Source organism: Periophthalmus magnuspinnatus, chromosome 11 (genome assembly GCF_009829125.3).
Source record: "Periophthalmus magnuspinnatus isolate fPerMag1 chromosome 11, fPerMag1.2.pri, whole genome shotgun sequence".
Classification (NCBI taxonomy): domain Eukaryota; kingdom Metazoa; phylum Chordata; class Actinopteri; order Gobiiformes; family Gobiidae; genus Periophthalmus; species Periophthalmus magnuspinnatus.
The window spans coordinates 16,541,404-16,561,877 of record NC_047136.2 but is presented as its reverse complement, the minus strand read 5'-3'; the positions used below and the strand labels follow the sequence as shown (position 1 = coordinate 16,561,877).

General features: G+C 38.6%; 1 protein-coding gene across 1 annotated transcript in view; it reads right to left on the bottom strand.

Annotated features, from left to right (window-relative positions):
- The window catches only part of epb41a (erythrocyte membrane protein band 4.1a), a 63,466-nt gene that overhangs the window by 33,462 nt on the left and 9,530 nt on the right, over window positions 1-20,474 (bottom strand). Inside the window, exons 2-13 of the mRNA XM_055225505.1 lie at window positions 17,325-17,629; window positions 15,962-16,267; window positions 12,954-13,058; window positions 12,646-12,764; window positions 9,715-9,933; window positions 9,075-9,162; window positions 7,518-7,670; window positions 5,750-5,847; window positions 4,789-4,964; window positions 3,531-3,781; window positions 1,451-1,522; window positions 869-913 (exon numbers count right to left, since the gene is read on the bottom strand). Coding sequence (XP_055081480.1) covers window positions 869-913; window positions 1,451-1,522; window positions 3,531-3,781; window positions 4,789-4,964; window positions 5,750-5,847; window positions 7,518-7,670; window positions 9,075-9,162; window positions 9,715-9,933; window positions 12,646-12,764; window positions 12,954-13,058; window positions 15,962-16,267; window positions 17,325-17,621 — 1,929 coding nt within the window. The 5' untranslated portion in view covers window positions 17,622-17,629. The remainder of the gene's footprint in view (window positions 1-868; window positions 914-1,450; window positions 1,523-3,530; window positions 3,782-4,788; window positions 4,965-5,749; window positions 5,848-7,517; window positions 7,671-9,074; window positions 9,163-9,714; window positions 9,934-12,645; window positions 12,765-12,953; window positions 13,059-15,961; window positions 16,268-17,324; window positions 17,630-20,474) is intronic.

Here is a 20,474-nt window from a genome sequence, read left to right as displayed (position 1 = left end):
CCAATCACTAAGTGCGATTCTGCCTCTCCTGTATACCTAGCAGAACTTGACTTGTGCCCTTTGGATTCACAGCTTTTGCTGTGATCTTGTTGGTTACAGTGCGTGCACAGCCGTGATGGAAGACTCAGGCAGCACGAGGGGTGTTATGTATTCTGATGAGTGAGACCCCTACAGCGTCCACAAGGTGACCTCTTCTGTGCCATCAAATCATGAAATCAAATGCAATTGTTATATTATAATGACCGTCCAGGCTTTCATTTAAACTTAAATGTTTAAAACAGAATCAGTTTCCAAATGTTTTGTCATTACAATATACAATATAATGAACTTTTGCATTACAGTTTACAGCCATAAACATGGAAACCCATAAAACACATGCTGAGCAGTCCAGTGTGCACAGTGAACACAACATATTAACAAACGCACACATTCATTTGGTCACCCTCTCTAATAATACTGATCACATAACATATCTTTAAAGGTACGTCATGCAGCTCTGGTAGAGGGTTTGGCATTTGTCTCCATGGAGAGGTTATTGCTTTGCCAGGAAGGTTTCAGAGTGCAGCATTAAGTCTTAAACTAAAAGTCAATTTCAATTAAAAAATGTTTTTTTCAAAGGGCATGCTTTTTGTTTGCCAAAACAATATCTCCATGGAGACTAGCGAGTGACAGATCCCCCACCAGAAAAGTTACACAGTGCACCTTTATAGATTATATCTGCTAATTTAATAAATATATTAAATGTAAATCCTGCCCTGTCACTGAGAGTGACCAAATATCTGTATTAAAAAAACAGATGCCAGTGAAGCAGACATCTTATTGCAGGTGCAGTCTGACAGTATGACAGAGTTCGTGAAGACGAGCTGACCTTCCTCACTCTCATGATGTCCTTGGACTTGTCCTGAGGGGAGTGCTGCCCCGACACACACACACAACATACACACTCATTACCACCTGCTATTGACCCGAAGCACAGTGCTCTCTGCTGATACTAAAACAGAAACCCTTGACGGAGGTTTTTTTTTTTTTTTGTATTTTGATTTTGACACCATGACTTGTTTAAAATGTATTTAAACAACAAGAGCAAATGTTCATGTTTATCAAGAGTGCCATTATTATTCCATTATTGCCATTGCCGACAAACAAATATAGTCCTTCTATAGAAGTTCCAAAAAAAATTGTCTAAAATTTGGGTATATTTTAGTGGTCAATCAAGCAAATCATCTTTCAAAATTTATAACGGTAAGGAGTCTATGGGTAAAAAAGTGGCTGTTCTCTTTAACTTAACATTATTCATTTCAGTGGACATGCAGTACAATTTATGCACAATTTAGCGTGACATAAGAATGCACATGCAACTTATTTACTTATTATTTGATATCTTTGCTTTGTGTTATCTAGTATACTGTCCCAGCCATCATGCAGGAGTGTCCAGCAGGGGGAGACAAACCTGTTTCCTGTCCCGCTCTCCGGGGGCTGCGGTCAGAGAAGGGGAGTGCCTCCTCTCTCTCCTGGATATTGACTGACCACAACACAGCACAGTCAGCACAAACCACTCTGGTATTACTTTGCAGTGACAACACGGTGTTTAAATACAAAATGGATTTAAACAGCACATTGTCAGAAGCTATGTTTAATTTCACTGAGTTTATTCTTAGAAATGGGAAACAAAAAGGATCGTGTTTGACCATAATCATCAAGTTAGCTGAAGTCAGACATAATTCTCACTGACTTTGAACAAGTATTAATCAGTAAAATAGTTCATATTTCAAGTTTAAATTTGATCGAATGAATATCAAAAATGAGATCTGTCTACTATAGCAACTTGCGTGAGGGCGCCGCAGCTTGCACAATTTGAAAAATGGTACCAAATCGGGTAAGGCCCAAACCGGGCAATGAAAGGCTAACTAAAAAAACTGATGGCTAATGCTAGCTAGTCTGTGATGGCAATTTAATTTGAGAGGGACTTGTTTAAGAGCACATCATCAGCTCATCCTATTGTAGTTCCAGCCAAGTAAGTTTTTTAATGACAGATTGAGTTAAAACAAAGCTCGGATAAAAGTCTGACTTGAGTAGCAGAGCTTCAGACAGAGCAGTGCCTCTAGTTAGCTTCACCTCTCTGGGAATGTTGATGACATCAGCTACAAAGTAACAATACTGCTGTTATTTTTATGAACCTTTAGATGGCTATAATTGGATTTCTAAAAGCTGACAGTTGCACTAAAATAGATAAAAACTTCTATAAAAAACTTCAAAAAGACTACAATCGATGGAGACATTTCTAGGTTAGCATTGAACCCAAGTCCATAAATAGCACCGTGGCAGTACAGTAGGGCTGTAATAGACTATACAAATTCTTCATCTCGCTGCATGTCTTCTCTTCTCTACTGTGAAAGAGTTTATAATCCAAATAAAATGATCAGTCGCTTGATAAAAACTTTGGCTAACTAAGATGAAATTGACCAATTAATTGACAACACAACTAAAGGCTTACATTTTGTGTTCACAATAATATGAAGGATTTGCATCAAAACACATCTACCAAATAAAAAACAATAAAAGTTAAATAAGTAAATAGATGAACAAAAAATCACCTCACAGTTACAGCAATTGTTATACAGTTGTCCCTCATTATATCACGGTTCACCTTTTGCTGTTTTTTTTGTTTTTTTTTGCAATTTTGCATGCTTTTTTACAGAGTATGAACGTGCATTGTGTTCTGCCTCCTGATTGGCTGAGGGACTGCAGACCATTGTCAGTCAGTCTCCTCTGTGCCGTGTCTCCTGTACAGTACAGAATGTGTTTAGCCAAATTTACATAAATGTTTGATCGCAGTGTGACTCTGAAGTGCTGTATGCAAGTTGCAAGTTTTCTCCTCGACAAAAACCACAATGTCGTTGAAACATTCTGCACCGACAAATTTCACAAATGCTTTGGACTAATGTATTTCTTTGCAGGGAGTGTTTCTCTGCCTCTGTGAATACCTCTGGAGCAGAGGCACGTGAACAACAAATTTAAAGCGATCATCGAGGAAGGGGGATAAAATCTACGAAGGTTTAAACTTTGAGAGTGTTTAAACAAGAGAGAAATGTGAGAAAATGTTAATGCCTGTCTGAGAAAAATGTATAAAGTGTATGGTGAGGAGTTTTACAGCCTTAAAACATATATAATAATTGTAAAAAATAAAGCTGACTACTTGGCGGATTTCGCCTATTACAGGTTATTTTTAGAATGTAACCCCAGCGATAAACGAGGAACTTTTTTTTGTTTTGCTTGTTTTTGTTATTGTTATTTTTGTATGTTAAATATCATTAGAGCAAAACTAATATTATATACAACAAAGTATACATACAATTCATATTATTGTATAGTATTTTTTAACTACTCTGTAAATCTCCTTTTGTAAGAGAATGACATAAAAACCCTCCGGCACCCTCCCCACTGTACCCACACTTCTATATCCACCCCTCCCTCCCCACCCTGCTGCACCTACCCCCCTGTTTCTACCCTCCCCATCCCGCTGTACCCACCTTGAGCTCCGGGGTGAAGTCGAGCCTGGGACTATGGCTCTTGGGGGAGTCTGTTTGCCGACTGTCCGCCCTGATCTCGTGCTTCCTGTCTGCAGAGCGCCGGCTTTTGGGGGTGGAACTGTCGTGTTGGTCGCTAAGGTGACGGAGGGCGGGCAGGAGTGGGGAGGGCGTGGCTTCACCGGGTGAGATGGGTGACATCACAGGGGCGCTGACAGGGCGGGATGACTTGTTGTCTGGAGTGGACGCCATGGCTGACAACACAAACAACAATAAAATATTGAACACCTCCAGGACTGTTTCCAGCTTTGACAGAGCTTAGACTGGACACACCCGCTGGATGTGTTTTGTCACCTTACAGGTGTGCCACAAAGGGTTGTGGAGCCCTGAGGAGCTTCAGAAGAGCATGTGCAAGAGCACAAGTTGAAATCATTTTTTCTCCACCACAAGTGTAATTAAAGTGGAACTAAACACAAAATAAACTTTTTTTTTTTTTTTTTTTTTTTTTACAATTAACTGTACTAACTGTACATGGTGTTTTAATAGCATTGTTTCTTCTTTATAGTCAATTTGAATGCAAACTACATTAATTTGCAACTCTCTGGTCAAAAACTGTGTGTGCTGCCTCTAGTAGCCACTGCAATTTCAAGCACTACATGGCATCACACAGGACTACCCTGATTACAAAAATACAAAGTGTGGATACCTGTTAGACCAATCACACTGCTCCTCCCTCTCACACTCCTCTTTAGTCCTCCAGGCAATGCCCAGTTCAGCAGCTCTATTTGCAATGTGATTGTGGAATTTAGGTTTTTAATCTCACTTTAAGGACTTTAAAAGCAAGTTAATAAAAGTTTTCTTCTGTCAGTATTTTTATTGACCGAGAATCAATGTTAACAGGCTACTGAGTCCAGTTAATAATCTACAATGCTTATACAACACCATCCATTATAAGTATTCTGGTGAAAAAAAAGTTGGTGGTATTCACTGTTTCTTTCAAAAAAGTATTTACATGGGATGTGGAGCTACTGTCATTCACTACAACAGAAGTGTAAGTACTTTGGAGAGCAGCACAGCACAGTGCCGCAGAGCTACTTGTAGTGGAATCAGCCTGTACTGCAAAATGTGTGGCCCCTGTTTGCTAAAATGCTGTGAGACCGGATCACTTTGATGATTCACAAACCCTATTTTCTGTTTGAATGCAACTACAGCAAAAAGCATTTAATATATAGAGTGTTTTATGATCAGCAGACACACATACCCCCATCCAAGCTACGTGAATTCCTCTTGCTGTTGGTCCTCTGGAAGGCAGGGGCGGGTCGGTCGATCAGGGAGCTGGCCTGTCGGGTCTGGGCCTGGGTGCGCCCGCTGTACCGGAACTTAGAGCCCAGAGCCAGGAACTTTCTGGGGGTAGTGGCCATCTCTGTGGAGGTCAGCCTGTACACACACATACACAACAATGCTTAGGGTGTCATAAATGCACATGCAAAAATTAGTTTGAGCTTTCTACCATGTTATAACATATTCCCTCTTCAAAAACATGTCTGGAGAGGTTTTCAATGCCATCCATGCATGTTTGATTATTTTAGCAATCTCTCCTGGGCTGTTCAAACCCTCCTTTTGGTTAGCTGTAAGATTCTGTGTAATGCTCAGTCCACAAGCCGACATCATCCATACTTCCACATGACAATTCTCCATAAATATACAAAAGCATGATACAAAACTGTATGTAAGAACTTGTCAAACGTGATGTGTAGTAGTTTCATTAGCAGGATTGTGTTGTGATAGCAATACAATCAGGGGGACTGGGGAGGAGAAGGAGGGGAGACTCAGAGTGTCAAAAACCAAAAGTGAAACCTATAAATATTAATATGTTGTTTTCAGTGAATATAGCATAAAAAAGCGTAACACTACTAAGTTGAGGTGCAAAATGTTTCTGTTTAGAGGTACATCACAAATAAAAAAAAATATTTTATAATTAATAGAAAAGGTGTACTGTGTGACTTTTTTGGGGTAGATTATTGTAATTTTAACACACCCTGCTTGTTCTGCAGAGCACTTTGAATCACTCTGAGCACAAATTATGCTTAAAAGAAAGAGAGGGGAAAAGTAAGTAAAGCAAAACCTGTGAATATACAAGAATTCCATATGTGCAAATATACATTATAAGTTATGCAATGTGTATGCTTGTATGTGTAACGATGTTATGAAGCTTGATTGACCTGAAGAAGGTATGGTGCTCCACACACACTTTCCACAGCTTCTTGGCGGCTTTGTAGTTGGGCAGTTTGAATCCAATGGCACTTTCGTATAGCTCCACCTACAGGACACAGCTGTTATAGAAGGCTTCTCTACAAAGTATAGGATTACATTGGATAAGAAATACAGGTGGACTAAACTTATTTTTGTGTGGTTGGCATAACATCTGAAAATGTGACGATATATAATTTTTGGGTTCGAATTATTGTGAGAAGAAACATCAAAATGTTATTCACAGTTATTGACACCAGGACCAAACAACAGTGAAATTCTTCATTTTCTTTCACTCACACTGTCTATAAGATCACCATCCCAGTTTGTGACGGGCTTTATCAAATCAATCTTTCTGAAGTAAAGATCATAAACAGCCAGATAAAAACAGTTTACATTTACATTTACTTTTTTATTTAACTGTATTGAGTATTGATTTAACTGAAATTAAATTTTTTGACAATTTTTTATTTCTTCCAATAATTGGATAAATCTGAAGCGAATGTGTTTGAATGTGTTTCACATATCTGCATATCTACATATACCTATACCATATTTTCCGGACTATAAGTCGCACTTTTTTCATAGTTTGGCCAGTTAGTTTATACTCAGATGCAACTTATATGTGAAATTATTAAAATATATAATTTCACATCTTCGTTATTGTCACATTGGCAACTGTGCGAGGGCACTCTAGACTTGTGTACCAGTATGACAGCCATCTACTTTGGCACTTCATCTACTTCCAGAGCAGGCAGAGTTGTTCAGAAGCTACACGAAGGATGAGGAATTCAATGGATTTAGTGATCTGGAGTGAGAGTAAACTTGTGAGCTTGTTTTTTATGTTTTAGTTATCTGATTAACTGTTAATATCTTATGTTAACATACCAGTCACTTATTCAGTTCACTGTCTATGCTTCATGTATGTGTTTACATATTTTCATATTTCTTTATGTGTTATGTAACAGTTGATTATACATGTTACAGTTCACTTGTTTGCCCACTAGATGGTGCTGTTTGTAATACCTTTAAGAAAATTTACTTGACTCGTTTTCTTTTATACATTTCATATTTAATTTCCCCTTATTTATTTCCTCTTCATTTATAAGACCATAAAGTTCATAATCTTTCATTTGGAACAATATTATAAATGTTTAGTTTATCATAAGTCTAGTTTAAGGTAATGAAAACTACTTCCTGTTTTCCGATGCTAAGTATTACCCGAGACAATTGAGAAGTAAATTATAAAGTTTTTTATGTGTTATATTTTGTGTTTGCTAGTTCTACGGTGTGAATTGTGATGAAGATGTAAGACCACAGTAAATATGAGTGAAAAAAAACTCTCGTGTCTCTTGTGTTTGTGGACAACCCGGCGTGTTACGTTAGCGTAGATGAGTAGTCTGATAAACTGTTAATATCTTACGTAAACATCACAAGACAGTTTGTTCTCTATGTGCTATGATAGCATGCTGTACTGCTATTCCGCCTGTTGTTGTCTGTTTTATTGTTATTATTATAACTTGCCTTTAAAGATAAAATGTCTGTTCTTCATCTCGGATTTTGTAAAATAAATTTCCCCCAAAATGCAATTTATAGTCCAGTGCAACTTCTATATATTTTTTTCTTCATTATTATGCTTTTTTCGCTGGTGCAACTTATACCCCGGAGCGACGTATAGTCCAGAAAATCCTGTGTGTGTAGAAATTAAAAATATAAAAATATAATTCCAAGTGCCTGTACCTCAGAGGGTCTGACTTTGATGAAGAAGCTGCTCCTCTTGTAGGACACCTTGAGCACTTTGGGCCAGGGGAAGCGGTTGATCCTCAGCTTGTCTTTGTAGACCATGAGGCCTGAGGAGCAGACGCCCAGCATGATGTCGACCCCATCCAGGTCCTACACAACATACATGACAGCACGTTTCACTACAGACTCTGCTGTTAGCTATGTGACAATGACCTATATATAGATTTATATATCCAAACACAATAACTTATTTTGTCTCAGGGTATGATACCAGCCTCTTTTGGGGAAATCTGAGGAGTGTGTGGTGAAGTTGTGTTGGCTGCTTTCACACCACACACAGTGCTCCAGAGTGCGACACGAGTCACTCTGAGACTCCCTATTTACACCACTGAGACCACATAAAACCACACAGGTCCAAGTGCACCACTCTCAAATTAAAAGCACATGGACCTTTTTAAACTGTAGATTAAGAGAAATTATCTGTAATTTATATAAATATATTATTAGTATATGCTGTATACTATTTATACAAGTATGTGTCTGGTATCCAATGTGCACTTTCACACATGCTCCAGCAGGAGGCAGTGTTGCACAATCCACATCTGTCTAATTCCTTTCACTGCAGATTGACCTGTTTTGGTGGGGTCACATGCTTTTCCTGGTTTAAGCCGTGGGACATGAGTGACAGCAGGAGTGACGCACAGTATTATCAAAGAGCAGCCCCTACACAGCTGCTACCAGGCCTGATCTGATATACAACTAGATAAGGACTCAGATATGTGAAAAAATATGTATATACTCAAATAACTTTGTTTGAGGCAGAATGAATTTGGAAAAATATCACATTGTGTTTTTTTTCAGCCAAGCATTGTGATTAGATTAGCAATTTATGTTTTAATAATATACATAATAAACATTTTAATAAACATGTCCAGGAGGATTGACAAACAGACAACTGACAAAGTGACAAACTAATACAAGAATCACATTTCAGAATGTATTTGTGCAGATCTAAACTACAGGGTTAACAGTTTTTTTACAGAATAAGAAAGGAGATTTTGTTGTTTGTCAAGGAAATGATTGCAGCCTTTCGTTTTGATTGCAATTAATCTTGCTGCCTTAAATTAGTTAAATATTGTAGATGCCATGGCAGCTGATACTGCCATAATATGTTTGGTTACATACTGCCCTGTTCTATACAGCTCAACAGTGGGTCTTGACTCTCTGCCCTGGAAGTAAAATTCTCAAAGAATTTTCTCCATTAATACTATGCCTGAGATATGAGATTCCAGACATAGTGCTTTGCCTGGAATGTCTCAATATGGCATAAACCTGTCTATCAATATGGGGATGGCACCACGGCACCATGAACTGGACCTAGTTACAAGTCTGATCTGTGGAGAAGCAAACACGCCGACAGTAAGAATGTACATTTTTCAAGGTAATTTCACTGTGTATATATATGCAAAACCGGGAAGTTTAATGCCATATTGTGGAATAACATCTCCAAGGAGACAAGCAGGTAATCAGAAAAGATGTGTATTCTGGTCTCACCTTGGCCTGGTGCAGGTCCACTCCGTACATGGACAACTTCTTGGCATTCTCCAGGAACATCAGGTCTGCCTGGGCTGGGGTCATCGCCCTGTAACAAACACACACATTATTACAGTGATAACCCAGAGGAAGACAAACATATTCATAGATTTGTCTCAACATAAAGGACTCAAAACTGCACAGAACCCTTATATGAATGTCTCATTTGGGGTGCCAGTTTCAATGCTGAAATCGAGTTGGTTTGAACCAATCATTTATCAGTGCTAGTGCAGCCTTCATATACACTTTCCATATACTGAGAATAAGAAAAATGTGTATGTGTCCTCCATCTGCAGGTTAAGGCAGTGGCAACCCAAGTTCAGTTGTGTTTGTAACACGTTTCTTCAATTGTACGAGCAGAGGCTACAAACCTTTAAGCCAATTATTGCATAGCTGTAACATTATTCTGTGTGTCCTCTAAACAAGTCCATCCTTTAACCACCACCTGCCTGTGTGACTAATGAGCCAACCCAAAATACTCCTGTTACCCTCCCTGCTCTGAAGCCCTACCCTCCACCTGTATTTGACCCAGTCAGCTCTACGTTTGACAGACTTTGCTTTAAATTTGCCCACTTTGTCACACATTTGCCCAGCGCTTGACCTGTATGTGCGGTGTAACTCCATCATCTTCTCTTCCAGCTCGGGTGTCTGTCCCTGGGCGATCTTTAGGCTCTTGGCATAGTCTGGCAGGTGCACCTCGGGGTCGTACTCGCCCAGCTCTGACTGCAGGGCGTACGAGCCCAGCAGAGCTAGGGTGACGAAGGAGCAGGGTAGACGGCCAGCCAGGATGTCCTTACGCAGCTGGAGGCACAGGTAGTACCTAAGGCACAACATAAGATAGGACTCATACATGTTAAATGGGATGCGTTATGTAAAATCAACTTTAATGAGTTATTAATCAGTTTATTGCTGTGTTTCAGATGGCATCACAACATTTTATCGGCCAATATTAATTCATGCAGATGAATCCTTCAGTGCTTTCAGCACCGCCCTCTGGTAGTAGAGATGAACTAGAACCACTGCTGGCTATAGTGAAATGCTTCTTCTCATAGGTTCAGATGAGGTTTAAAAATTGTACTAAAGGCCTCTAGTTGAACACCTTTGCATTTGAGGGCAGATACTTGAAACACATTGAGGCATTGCGAATGCTGCCAAAAGTACTCTGGTGTTTGACTCCTGGGGTGTGAACGCTCAAAAGTGCTAAGTCAACTGATTAAAAGCACCACGGACTAAGACTCGCCTAAACACACATCTAAATAGACTTTGCATGTAAGTACCTTTGACGCAGAAAGTTTGTCTGACCTGAATGCGGTTTACAATGAACAAAATGTTTAATTGTGATTTACATTGTAATAGTTTAATACTAAATACTGACAAAAGCACAATGTGTCTTGAAGTAGAAAAACTCCACTCACTCTTAAAATGAACCTCCTATTTTCTCAGTCTCTCCATTTAAACCATTGATGATCATGGCTTCGTTCAGACCACTGAATAAATATGTTTAATCTCTTTGTTGTTATGGTGCAGTCCTAACTTGTAAAATTCAAATAATGATTTAGAGGGTCGTGTAAACCAGGGCTCAGCAGGTTTACTGGGAGCAGACCCATATTTGTCCCAATCAAAAGGAGAAAGATCTTCCTCCCATAATTCCACAGTCGGTACAATTAGGGATGCACTGATCCAATACTGATATCAGATATCGGCACTGATACTGAAAAATTTGCTGGATCAGATATCGGCTTCCAAATATCAGTTCAGCCGATATCCTGGTTGGACATATAAATCGGACTATTTACTGGTCGTAGTCGGTCAAGAAAGTCTCATAATGTTTGAACTTTTATTTACAAGTTGTTCTATTGTTGTTGAGAGATAAATAACAGCTGAATAATGCATTTGGACCAGTTTTGTCTTATCTTATTTTATATTTGTTAAAAGGAATTAAATGCAATTTTTGGAGTTTGCACTAGTATCACTTGATGTGTGCATCAAAGTCAGTATTGTCAATTAGGATGACCAAAATTACTTCTATTTAATAAATTCCAGAATAATGAGAGAAAGATTTTTTTAGACAGGTTTTCAGTCTTTTAGTCACTGAGGTGATTGAAGCTATATTTGTTGCAGTTCCACACACACAGATAATAGAATAATTTTGATTGGTAAGGTGACCATAGTGACAGAGGAGCTGAGAGAAGAGATGTCCTCAGATAGTATGAAGTACATTTCAGTAGTGCATTTGTTGCCTAATGATGTTCTCTGATAGTAAAAGTACATTTTGGTTGTACATAAGTTACCTGGATATGTCTTCTGATAGTGTATGCAAAATTTGACATGTATTTATGGTACTCTGTCCTTTGATATAAGTACATTTAGTTAGTACATTTGTTCTCTGGCAAAGTCATCTGATAATACAAGTACATTTTAATAGTACACCTGTTACCTGGTGGCGTTTGCTGATAGTGAAAGTACATTTTGGTAGTAAATGTAGTACCTGGTGATGTCCTCTGACAGTATATTTTAATAATACTTGTAGTACCTTGAGATCCACAAATTGATTTGTGCATAAAACAGTAGACCTTGTTTATTGCACATTAATTTCAATCTAACAAGTCAGTTTGGAATATTATTGTGTGGGCTTTTGTATCAGAACTTTTTACGTTATATTCGAGAAAAAAATTACATCATAGTTCATACTGTTTACTAAATGTGGAAACATGATTTAAAGCATTTCATTTTGACATGTTCCAAAAATACTTCAGTGACCCACATAGACAGAATATATGTCATGTACTACACCACACTAGCATGAATATTTGATACAGAGACTGTATGAGCCTTGCGAGTGGGCTGTGTATGAACCAGATGAATGGCTTATACTATGGGCGAAAAGTGTATCATAGACATGTGTAATGTGTAAGTATAAAATATAATAATATATAATAAAGTATATTTTAATAGTAATTGTGTTATCTGGTATTCTTTTATTTGCTTTTAAATGGTCTGGCACTCAGACTCTGGCCTGACCTGCATGCACCTCACACCCCCTCTTGTGCACTCAGGTCAGCAGATCAGGCTCCATGTCTCCATGTCCCCAAGACCAGGAGAAAACACCGAGGTGATGGTGCACTTGCAGTCACTGCTCCAAGGCAGTGGAATCAGCTCCCGCTGCACATTAGGCTGTCCGACTCACTCCCTTTTTTTAAGTCCCTCTGTAAGTCTCACTTCTTTTGTTGGTTGACTTTTTACCATTTGTCACTGTTTGTTATGTGTTTTGTTTAATTCGTGTACAGCACTTTGGTTGACTGTGTTACTTTTAAACTGCTCTAGAAATAAAGTTTAATTGAGTTGGTAATGCCCTATGATAGTAAAGGCAAATGTTGGTAGTACATATAGTATCTGGTGATGTCCTCTGACAGTAAAAGCATTTATTAAAAGTACTTGTTGTATCCAGTGATTGTCTCTGGTAGGATAAGTAGTGTAGTGGCTGGTGATATCCTCTGACAGTATAAATACATGTTAATAGTACTTCTACTACCTGGTGATATCCTCTGACAGCTGGGCGGGGTCGGGGGGATAGAACTTGACATTGAAGGTGAAGTTGTAGTTGGCTCCTCGCACCTGCCTCCGGATCTCCTTGGTCATGTCCATCCACGTCTGAAGAGGACAACTCAAGTATTTAGTGCAAAATAACTGTATATTATAGACACAATATACTGTTTTAATAGGGGCAAATATATAGTTGTACTGTGCAATTGAGTTTTGTTTTTTAGGATTGAGGGGGAGAGTGAAGGGGGAGGAGAGGCGGGGTCTAGAGGACTAAAGAAGAGGGGGTGGGGGTCTCACCTTGAGAGTGGGCGTGTCCCAGATGGCCAGGCCATAGTAGTCCTTCTCCAGCAGGTTCAGGTGGTCACACACTTTGTCAAACAGGTCCTGACCTTTCGCATGTTTCTTTACCCGCAGACAGACCACAAGACAACATTAAAAAACATAAATTATGACATTTGTAGACCATGCAGGCAAATGGTGGTTGTTTATAAGTTAGTTACATTTGGCAACAAGTAATAACAGTCAACATCTGACTTCCAGCTCACCAATGTCTGCAGGATAAAGAAATAGATTTTTTAGCACTGATGAAAGTGAGAAATTTCAAATGTTGTCAAATCAAAATATTAAATGCCTAATGCAAATGCTTGTAAACTTGTAAGTGGCGTTTATTAATTTCCTTATCATTTTTAATCTATTTGAAAGCATTTCCAAAAATATGATTGCAAACCTAGTCACAATCATAATGTTGGTCACAAATTGTAATCAGATGTTTGACAGCCTCTGTGTTCCAACATTAGCTCATCATATTAGCTACACACAGCAAAGTGATAAGAGCCTGATGGAGCAGTGAGTCAGACAGGCGGAGAGGAGGAGAAAGAGAAGAGAAGAGAGGAAGAGAGAGGGAGCATGAGAGGATGGAAGTTTGGAGGAGAAGAAAAGGCGAAGGAAAAGAGAGAGCAGGTGGACAGAAGGAGAGAAGGAGGGCGTAGAAGACAGGAGACGGGGAGAGAGGAGAATGCGAGAGGCGAGAGAAAAGGAAGAAGAGAAAGAGAGAACGAGGGCGAGAGAGAGAGGGAGGAGGGGAGGATGATGATGAGATGAGAGAGTTGCAGAGAACCAGTCTGTTTGTAATGAGTCACTACAGAAGGGGGGAGAGAGGAGATGAACAAGGAGGAGGAGTAGGCGGAGGAGAAGAAGAGGAGAAAGGAAGAGGAGAAGGAGAGAGGGAGGAGTTGAAAAGAGAGGAGGAGAGTACCAGCTGTAGAGAACCAGTGAGTGATGCCGTGGTCACACTTTTCTCTGGGCTAAAGAAGGATCACTACTCAGCCTGTTTGTAATGAGTCACTACAGCACAGTCCATGTGTGTGAGACCCTTGCAGCAATCATTTTGAGGGTTGGAAATAGCTCTTTCAGAAGGAACCACTACATTCTTTGAGTGTGTCATGTTTATTTAAGCCAATGTGCACATTTTGGGACAATTGTATTTTGTATTTGAGTGGGTTTTATATTCCTTGGCCACTGTTGAATGATACCTTTTTCTGGATCAAGCCTGGACATTTGTTGACATTTGTTGTTTTAACTGTCACAATAGTTTAAGAGGAAGACACACACATCCAGAATACATCCATCAAAAAGTTCAACTATAAAACAAGAAAAAGGTCTGCACAGCTCCCATTTCTTATTTATTATTGTGTACATTTCAGGCATCAGCTCTTCATCAGACCTGGTGGGTCTGTCACAATAACTAATTTTGAAGCATGATATATTGCTATAAAGAAATATTGCAATAAAAACAATAATACTGAAACTACTTTATGCCACTGACACAAAAGGCATCAGCTACAACAAATAAATAACATACTGAGCAAACTAATTAGCCCCCGAAGTGACTTATCCAACCCTTTATATCTCAAATCTCTTACTTTTACTACATAAAAATGGCAAAAATCTCCCTGCTATTACTATACTAAAGAAAATGTACACATGATAAATATTGAGCCCCATAAATATATTGTTCCAACTTTCATCTATTGAACAATAAGTTGATATAGTAATCATCGTGACAGTCCTAAATGGGAGCTAATATATAGCTGTGTGGACGTTTTTCTTGCGTTCCAGGTCTAATTATAAAACTGCATGTGACCCATCACCCTCCATATGTGAGCCTGGATCTGCTGCATGTGTTGAGTGACAGAACAGTTCTCAGTCTGATCAGGTCCGTGTGTAGGCTGACATATGACTGACACATGACTGACAGCTCAATACTGCTGCTGGGCTCAGCTCCTCTGTAGGATCACATTACACTATATGACCAGTATGTACTTTCTGTCACTGTAAATCAGCTGTCAATTAAAGCCATTCATTGCTATGACTGAATTATTCAAAAGTGCATTTTATTTCCTCTAAATCCGAATGGCCTGAACTGAACTGCTACTGTATTTGTCATCAATTTGACATCAATTTGACTCACTCATTTGAGTCACCGAAAAGAGTAAAATAGCCAAAAACGTACTCAAAGGCCCTGTACCCATTTTCCCCATGTTTTTGAGCAAAAATGTTCCCCAATATATGGGGAAAGATCAAAATATGGCAGCTGTGCACCGTCTTCATCTAATTATAAAACGTTTTATTGTCTGGTAATCAGGAAGTGCGCAATAGCTTTACGATCACAGCAAAACCCCCCTCTGGTCTCGAAGAGTTGGGAAAAGCCGTTTAAAATGAATTAGTTATGTTTTTCATGTTTTTAAGACAGTAGAATCTGGTCTAGCGCCTTCAATTAAGAGTACTTTCACATAAATATTACTACATTATTATGAAACTGTGTGAATTAAACAACTTCTCCAGATGTGTTTTTACAATTTGACATGTCCTTTGTTTAAATGGTTCAGACTATGTTTGTAGTCGGCTAAAGAAATTCTTGGCCTGCTGATTGATTAGTCGACCAGAAAGTAGGCGTGGCAAAAGCTCGAAACTTATGTATCTCTGTGTATCTGATCTAAACTGCACTCACATGCGAAAACTACAGGACAAAAGTACTAGGAAATAATGTAGTTATATAAAGATAGATTAAATTAATGAATATTTTGGGTATCTAAGTAATTAATCTGCCTCTTTGCATGTAAAAATAAAAAAATACCATCACATCTTCAGCCAACTCTTTCACTCACTTCTCCTTTCTGCTGTGGTCCCAGATAAATTCTCATAATCTAAATAAAAGGATTAACTGACTAATACAAATTTTGGTCAACTAAGACACCATCGACCAATTAACTAAACAACTAAAGGCCAACAACTCTAGTTCTGACCTCCAGCTCGAGCTCGTAGGTGGTGTCGTCCAGTAGAGTGACGGTGATCTCCATGTTCCTGGGTCTGCGTGGGGCTTTGGGAGCTTTGGTGTCCTCCTCCGGGCTCTTCTCCTCGCCCTCCTTCTGCGCTTCCTCGTCTGGAGCGGCCACGTCCTCTTTCTTCTCGTCGTCTCCTTCCTTCGTCTCCTTGGTCTCCTCCGCAGCGGCCTTGGGTCCCTCCTCCCCCTCCGGCTCTTTCTCCTTTTCCTCTGCCTTGTCCTCGCCCTCCTTCTGCTCCTCTCCGTCTTTCTTCTCCACCAGATCAGCCTAAAAAGCAAAGAGAGTTCAATTTAACAAATAGAACTAAAAATGTTTTAAAATGACATAAATCTAAAGAATGCACATGCAAGAGCATGCAACTGCTATATAATTCTGTTGACAAAAAGTTAGGCCATAACATGTAACCTATTTTACATATTAAAAAAAACTACAGAATAGACTAGAGAGCATTTCCATCCATGGGTTTCAGAATGTTGAATAATCAGGACCATTGACATAGGAATAATGTTAAACTAAATATTATTTCTTTGAATGGGGAAATGCCCTCAAAATGTAGCATTTAAAAACAAGCTAAAACCGTTAAATTGACAGAAGACAGTCAAGAGACTTTTTGCTAAATTTAATGTTGTTATTATTGTCATTACAACCATTTGTGTTACAAAAATATGTGTATCTCTTTTGTAATAAAATGATACCTTTATACTTTGGATTTGATATCTCAGTCAAACCTGCAACGCTCACAGATCTTTCATCCAGGTTTGAAATCCATCAAATATTTAAAATTAGACAGACAGTGCAGCAGATTTGATGCTGATACTAAAACAACATTTGAAATGACTAAAGTCAATTATTTAACAGGACTGGAAATCTTGATAACTCACAAACACCTTTATCCACAGTGACCTATCTAAAAATATAAGCTATACATGAAACAAGTTTAGGTCTTAGAATTGTATTATTGTGAAATGTACTTATTTTTTATGATTTTACATGATGATGTACAGATTAGACATATGACACGTGATTTCATACATGTTGTTATTAAAGCTCCATGTAGGAGCTGTTACCTGCTGTCTTAGTACTGTATCCATAAGTATTATGTTAATGTTATGTTAATCCTGTGCTCATTTTGTCTGAGAAATGCTAAAAGCTGATATATAGGTCGGGCTGTGACAGCTTTTGTGTAAATTAACTACTCAGAAGTAGTACCATGTAAACTTAAAGAGACATTATGTAACAGGTCCACTCAGACTCCAGTGGACCTGGCCCTCCAGCCGGTCCCTGGGGGCCACACTGACAGTACCTCTGCCTCGGCACTGCTCACCGAGTGCTGGTCAGCGGCCGCCTCTCCCTCGGCCCTCAGCTCGGGCTCCGGGTCAGCAATGGGTGCCTTGGCCTCCTCATGGTCCTTGTCGTCCTTGTCGGGTGGGGTGTCCTCGCACTGGGAGCGCCTCTTGAGGAAGGAGGAGAAGAGCCTGGAGAGCCCACGTCCTGCTGAGTGCCTGTTGCGGGCCCGGAGGAGGTGTTCGTGGTCTGGGGAGGGCGGGTGCTCCTCCTGCCCCCCCTCCTCCTGCTGCTGTCGGGGCTTCTTCTGCTGGCTCTCCGCCTCGTCTGTCGTCATGGCGACCGCTGCAGGATACATGCGGAGAGGTTAAAAATAGTGCTTCTACATTTAGACGCATCAGGCTTGGATCATAGGGGTTTTGGACTATTTTAGACTGTGTGTTTTTCCTTATTTTCTACAAAGCACATACTGTTTGATCATCATCACAACATTACTGACAATATCTTAGAATTGTGTCAAAATATAAATTATAGAATTGTAATTTTGACAAAAGAAGGAAATTATTACAATGCATTTCTGTTATTTCTACATCCTTGTTTCTATATTGCAGTGAGCCTCCTCACAATATTGTAGTAAAACAGGTTCATACTGTGAGACCATATTCCATGAAATCATTAAGATTATCTCATCACTTGAGCAGAATGTGATGTAATCCGTGTTTTTCCTCACCATATCAAAAGCCCCGTATTCATAGTAACTTTTACTGGGATATTGGGGATTGTGTCTCTAAAAATGGCAATAAGTCTTTAGTGAAGTTGTATTGCAAAGAATGTAATTATTAACACCAATTTCTTCAAGCAATTGGTGTTGTCAAAAGTACTGAAAATCAGAAACTAATAGATACTTAAAATAGTACTGAAACTAATAGATACTCTTTTTAACAAGTATCAATGCTTTAAAAAAATACATACACAGGGAAAAAACATGACCTATGTGAACAAGGATAGGATGATCATAGGATAAAATATTTTTAACTATTATTTTGTGTTGAAAATGATTGAGTATCGAGTACTGAGCATATTTCTTAGTATCAAAATTGAGCATCCTGGATTCCTCCTAAGGGAGGTGTTCCAGGCATGTCCCACCCGGAAGAGGCCACGGGGAAGACCCAGGACACGCTGGAGGGACTATGTCTTGGAAGAAAATGGATGGATGGACGAAACTGAGTTTGAAATTTTAGTATTGTGACAACACTACAATTTATAGAGTTCCCTCTGCTTTTTTCATTTCTAATGGACAGTTATCTTCTCTGTGTTAGGGTGAGGTTTGGATTTTGGATCCTGAGTTAATCAGGATTATTATTATTATCTATGTCATAACTGATATCATACTATCTTTACTTGAAAAAAAAATATATATATAATTATATAAATTTAAAAAAAAAATAAGACATTCTATTGCACAGTCACATAAAAAGGCAAAAAAAAAGAAAAAAGAAAAGAAAATCAGACACCAGGACCTAATATAGTGTTGTCACAAAACAAAAATTTCAACATAGACTTGATACCCAATACTGACACCATAACGGTAATAATAATAATAATAATAATAATAATAATAATAATAATAATAATAAAAACACGCATATATTAAATTTGAGTATTTTTTTCTATATTACCATGTGACTTTGTATCTGTGCAGTCCCTTGTATCTGTCATCCACGTAGGTTCCACAGTGGTCCATGTACTAATCTATGTGGTCTTATACTGATACAGCTCAAGAGATAATTCCAGTTATAAGTTATTCAGGAAAGGTTCATTTCCGTCCTGTGACTGTGACTTTTTTAGTATCAATAATTGCTCAAACGAGCGTCCAGTTTTAGTATGGATTAGTATCTGATTTTCGTTACTTTTGACAACCCTAATCTGTACAGGAGCAAGGGAAGAATCTTGTACAGTGCCTTTAAGTCCCTGGATGTGGTGAGTGGATAAGCTCATGTCCCTGTCTTCACACCTCAGTCCCAGAGCAGATAGTGAACATGTGAGAGCTGTCAGATCACATTCACGTCTCATTCAAATCACAATGACTCTATGTAGACCATCCATCAACACTTCAGCAGCTGCCGAGTGAACAGCTAAGGCCTGAGTCAGCACTCTGAGTCAGTATTATGAACCGAAAACTCAGGCATATGTTTAAGAAAGACAAGACAAGTTAGACTTAGTCAGAGATTAAGTCAGATCTGTGGAGAGGCAACCCCGCTCACAGTAAAAAAGCATATCCCTTAAACTGTACCTAATTTTTACTATCTTATAAAATGAAAAACACAACTAGTTCATTTTAAACAGTTTGCAGAGGTTTGAGCTTTGCCAAAAAAAACAACTAGCATGCTAACAGAACATGTAGGCCTGTCATAACAAATTTTGAAATGCAATATATTGCTGAAGTAAATATAGATAATAAAGGATAATATTGAAACCAAAAAATAAAACAGAATTATCCCCCCAAAACTATACTATATGCCCCCCCAAAAAAGGATAATAAAAAATAATTATAAAAAAGTTACACAGTGCACCTTTAATAAAAATAAAGCTGAGGAGCTTTTAGTCAAGTCAATTTCAAAACATTAGAATAAATTGACAATAATCAAACAAGCAATAGGTGAGATAAGTAACCAAACAAAAACATAAAGTAGGGCTGTGTAATTAATCAAAGTGAAATTACAATAACGATTATTACATCTGGAGATCACACAAATTGAGTAATCGAGTTGTATTGGTTCATTAATTACAGCAATAATCCTTAACGGCACAGTTTTTCATGCAGGTCGTGGAAAAGCAGGATCAGAGTGTGTCTCACCTTGTCATTGTGGCTTTTCAAAGGGGTTTAAGTGTGCCACAGTGCAAATATAGCTGTCATTTTAAGTAAGCCTGGGTGATTTGGTGATAAAAATCTAATTGTGGTCTCATCCCTGTATCGATCTGCTATTTTGGCAATGACAGATGGATATAACCAATCTCAGTGAAGAGCAGTGGAAGAATGTAACAAAGTAAAAGTAGTAAAGTACTGTACTTCACATTTTTGAACCGGACTGAAAAGTGAAAGTATTTTTTATTATTGTTTGAGATGTACTGAAAAGGCTGAGGGGTTTATTTTTAACAGGTTCATAATATGAGCATGCAAAAAAAAGTA